The sequence below is a fragment of the Vigna umbellata genome, chromosome 1, assembly GCF_029865625.1.
Source record: "Vigna umbellata cultivar VRB3 chromosome 1, Vumbellata_1.0, whole genome shotgun sequence".
Classification (NCBI taxonomy): Eukaryota; Viridiplantae; Streptophyta; class Magnoliopsida; order Fabales; family Fabaceae; genus Vigna; species Vigna umbellata.
The window spans coordinates 93,435,188-93,439,535 of NC_142165.1; the positions used below are offsets into that span (position 1 = coordinate 93,435,188).

Here is a 4,348-nt window from a genome sequence, read left to right on the forward strand (position 1 = left end):
GAATTCTGTTCATATCTAAGAAGGAAATCATGAATATTATGATTCTTAGAAACGTTGAAAATTTATTTATTGATAACAACAATTTTTAAAAGTGTGTGCGTATATATAATAATAATAAAAAAATAGAGTGTTGTTTTTATTAAGGATACTTTTTGGCACATTAAATTATTTAAAAGTTTGATAATTTAGTTTTTATATAACAAAATTTTTATTTTTGTTTAGAAAAATTAGATTAATCTTCTCTCATGAGAATTATTCGGAAAGAAGCTTACAAAATAAGAAATATGTTCTCGAGTAACTTTGGTTCCTAAATATGTTATTTTAAAGAAAATAAATGAAACATAAAAACAAAAAATTGCATTAATGTAGTTATGTGGATTTAAATCATTTATGTAAATTCGTTATTATAGTTATCTGGATAAAAGATATCGATATTTTTTATTTAATTATATATTTTAGTACCTAATTTTATTATTTTATAAATTTTATTATCTATTATTTTACTATTTCATTATATAATTTAAATTTTTCATGTATATACATTATCATTGAAGATAATGACATGTCATGTAAAAGGATTTTAAAAATAAAACAGAATAAAAAATATTAATTCATAATTTGTTAAACATTTTTATGGCATGTTATTGCACTGTTACTTCGTTTATAGACCGATAAAATTCATAAAAAACTTAATTAGAAAAAATTTAAAAATATGCTAATCAAAGAGTGAAATATAAAATGAAGTTTGTTTTTATATACACAACACGAGGCGAGAAGTAGGAAGCTCCAACCTGGTAAATGGAAGTATGATGCAATACACGTGGCAGCGGCTGATCCTGATGATACGTCACCCCACTCGCACCCCTTCACCCTTAAGACCTCCGACACCCGCGGGTCATTTTAAAACGCCACTTCTACACGCTTTTCTCCATTTCTCTCTTCTATCCCCTCACTCCGCTTTCTCCGGCGACGATCAGATTTCGCTCACTCCTCTCGCCGGTGACTCCTTACTCCTTCCTCTTCCGTCTACTTCACTCCGATTCTAACCGTTCCCAACCTCGCACCACCATGAATCCCGAATAGTAAGTGCATGTTCTCCTCACTGCTTCAATTGCAAAAATCCCGCTGCGAATCGTGTTTTGTATTCGTTTATTAATTAAGCTCGTTGAGATCTGCAGTCGTATGTTGAATTTTGTATTTGCGAAGTGTTGTTTCGGTTATTTGAATTTTGTTTTAGTGGATCGTGCTTCTGGAAACTTCCTCACTGATTAGATCTGTTTCTTTAGACCGTAGATCCGTTTGTGCGTATTCAATTATATTAGAGCTATTTGTGAAATATTTGTTTCTCGGATCCGGCTTAGGACTTAAAAGTTTTATCTTAATACCAGTCTTTTTGTAATGATGAACTGCAGAAACTGGGTCAGTATATGCTATCTAGAACAAGAAGCCAGCTTGTTTGTTAGTTGAAGATATGTGAATTCTAAGGACTAGGTTGGTGGTTGTGACTTGTAAATTTATTATAATTGATACCTTATTCTCTCTCTCTCTCTCTCTCTCTCTCTCTCTCTCTCTCTCTCTTGTCGCGGTGATTAGTGAGATGTTGTATTCTAACTAAGTATCGTTATAATTTGATTCTTCTGTGATGAAAAAATTCCTGTAGATAGATCTATGAACGTGATGGTTAAGCAACGGGTGGTCCTTCCTACAATAAACTGATTTATAAATTTAGAGGCATTTTGAGTTGTTAGTGTTGATTCTTGCTGAGGTCATAAATATATCGTGTAATCTACTCGGGTAATGCGAAGTGGTCTAAAGTTTATCGAAAAAACTTTCGACGCGAAGTTAGTGGAGTTATCTGGATTTGAGTGGACAAGTATTGTACAAATCAAGAGACAAATTTAATTGTAAAGAGTATGCTGTCGGTGCATGACTGTATCTACGATTATTATAAGTGATGTCCTATACGTGGCAGCTTGCATGCTACCTTTTAGACGGTCATGTTTTGCTGTGGCATGCTATGGAACCCGTGCTCGTCTTACGAATTATATTTCAGTATTATTGGTCATGGATTGACAGTTCGTTAATAGTATTTCTTTGCTGTCTTTGATTGGAACCATGTTTTTTGCAGCGATTATTTGTTCAAGCTTTTGCTGATTGGAGATTCTGGTGTAGGCAAGTCATGTCTTCTCCTTAGGTTTGCTGTAAGTTCTGAGCATCTGTCCTTTATATTATTGTTTATATATTTCCTTTCTTATTTTGCAATTAATGAAAAAGAATTTGAATATTCCAATTATTTCATTTCCCTATATTTATGAAGTTCCAAGTTTTATGAAATATTATAGATGCATGCTCTACATATGGTGTAAGTAGTATTATAACTTTGGACCCTCTGGTTAGAAATAAATATACGGTAGTGTGTCTATTGGTGGAGGTTGCAGTGCAAACCAAAAGTTTTATTGAATTTATTTTAAGTAGTGGAGGTTACCCTGAATATTTTATTTTGTCGTGAAACAGGATGATTCATACCTTGATAGCTATATCAGTACCATTGGAGTGGACTTTGTAAGCATTTGTATTTAGCATTAACCTAATCTCCATTTTATTTTGAGCACAAATATGCAACTAATTATTTACCACGCCCCCTTTTATAGAAAATCCGCACTGTGGAGCAGGATGGGAAGACTATTAAACTTCAAATTGTAAGCACATGATCTTTGACTTTAATAAATGTTATTTGTGTTGTGCTTTGCCTTAGACACAAATTGATTATGTGTCAATTTGTTTTGTACTTCTAAATTACATCTTGTGAAATTGTCTATTACTGGAATACTTGTATAATCAATTTGAGAATGCTTAGAAAAAAATGCTGAATCTGAGTTATCACTCACGTACTCAAGAATCTCTTTATTTATGCTTAATGTAATAATCATGTAGTTCATTGGCTAAGACTCTTAATCCAAATTGTTTTCTGTCACCAATTTGTAGTAGGTCCGTTGAACCTGTATTATTTGAGGATTTAAGGTTACCCGTGAAAAAGTGGGAAATTATTTGTTTAAACACCTGTCCCATTTATCTGGGATCGTTACTTTACTCTATTTTGTGATTGTTGACAGATTTTTCTACATTTTTTTACCATATAGTGGGACACTGCGGGCCAGGAACGTTTCCGGACAATCACTAGCAGCTACTATCGTGGGGCTCATGGCATTATTGTTAGTGTTTTAAACTGGTTCTCCTTCTTGATTTAGTTTCCTTTGGTTCTTTGGAAAACATTGTTGTAATCATGTTGCTTTTTTTACAGGTTGTTTATGATGTCACTGACCAAGATAGCTTCAATAATGTTAAGCAGTGGCTGAATGAAATTGACCGTTATGCAAGTGAAAATGTTAACAAGCTTCTAGTTGGAAACAAGTGTGATCTTACAGCAAATAAAGTTGTGTCCTATGAGACAGCAAAGGTGATTCTAAATTTTAATTTGTTTCATCGTGTATATTTCCCAGCGACATGTCTTACTTTTGTCTAATGTTCTGATGTTTGTGCTTTCTGCTCTTATCTTTGAAGGCATTTGCGGACGAAATTGGAATTCCGTTCATGGAAACTAGTGCTAAAAATGCCACTAATGTAGAGCAGGTTTTCATGGCCATGGCCGCTGAAATTAAAAACAGGTCAATAAAGGACCTCTTTTTCCCCTTCTACTAATTATTGCTATTCATTTTGTTTTTAATGATGTGAATTTAAATGAAATTTATTAAGTTCCTTTAATGGGTAGTGTTCAGCTTGATATGATCTCTTTGGTTTTTTTCCACAGAATGGCAAGCCAACCAGTGAACAATGCCAGGCCTCCAACCGTCCAAATTCGAGGACAACCAGTGAACCAGAAGGCAGGTTGCTGCTCGAATTAGAGACGAAGTATTTGTGATTTTTAGACGTTTATATGTGTCTCACTGGCATGTAAAACTAGTTTTTCACATATTGCTTTTTTATATGAAGATTGTTCCTCATCATTTGCTCCTTATCGTTAAGTCGTTGTTAAAACTTCCATTCTTTTCAGTGTATTTGATTTAAGAAACATTTGTACAAAATTAGGAATATTGGTGAATAGCAGTATTTGCCTTGTTCTTTCTTCTTTCTTCCATGCACATTCACCTCATTTCAACGGCTTCTGCATACATTGTTCTCACTTGTCTCTCTCTAAGGGAGTAGAATCTTTTCTTCAATTTCATCCACTCTTGTAAGTCTACAAATAAAATAATAGAAAACTGGATTTTTATAATAAAAAAGTTTGCTAGTTATTGGCGTTTTCTTTAGATTTTGCTCTTTTATTATCTTGTCAATATTCTCTCTTTGC

General features: G+C 33.3%; 1 protein-coding gene across 1 annotated transcript; it reads left to right on the forward strand.

Annotated features, from left to right (window-relative positions):
* The first annotated feature begins 892 nt into the window (after positions 1–892).
* On the forward strand, positions 893–4,126 carry LOC124834312 (GTP-binding protein YPTM2). Its single transcript, XM_047308977.2, has 8 exons — positions 893–1,082; positions 2,129–2,201; positions 2,515–2,562; positions 2,652–2,699; positions 3,141–3,212; positions 3,302–3,457; positions 3,562–3,665; positions 3,809–4,126. The coding sequence occupies exons 1-8, from the start codon at positions 1,069–1,071 to the stop codon at positions 3,900–3,902; spliced, it is 609 nt and encodes a 202-aa protein (XP_047164933.1). The 5' UTR covers positions 893–1,068; the 3' UTR covers positions 3,903–4,126.
* Positions 4,127–4,348: the final 222 nt, after the last annotated feature.

Excerpts from the sequence above, each read along its gene's own strand:
- LOC124834312 (XM_047308977.2), top strand. Across the intron at positions 2,563-2,651 it reads GTACCATTGGAGTGGACTTT|AAAATCCGCACTGTGGAGCA; the intron begins GTAAGCATTTGT and ends CCCCTTTTATAG. Across the intron at positions 3,213-3,301 it reads GTGGGGCTCATGGCATTATT|GTTGTTTATGATGTCACTGA; the intron begins GTTAGTGTTTTA and ends CTTTTTTTACAG.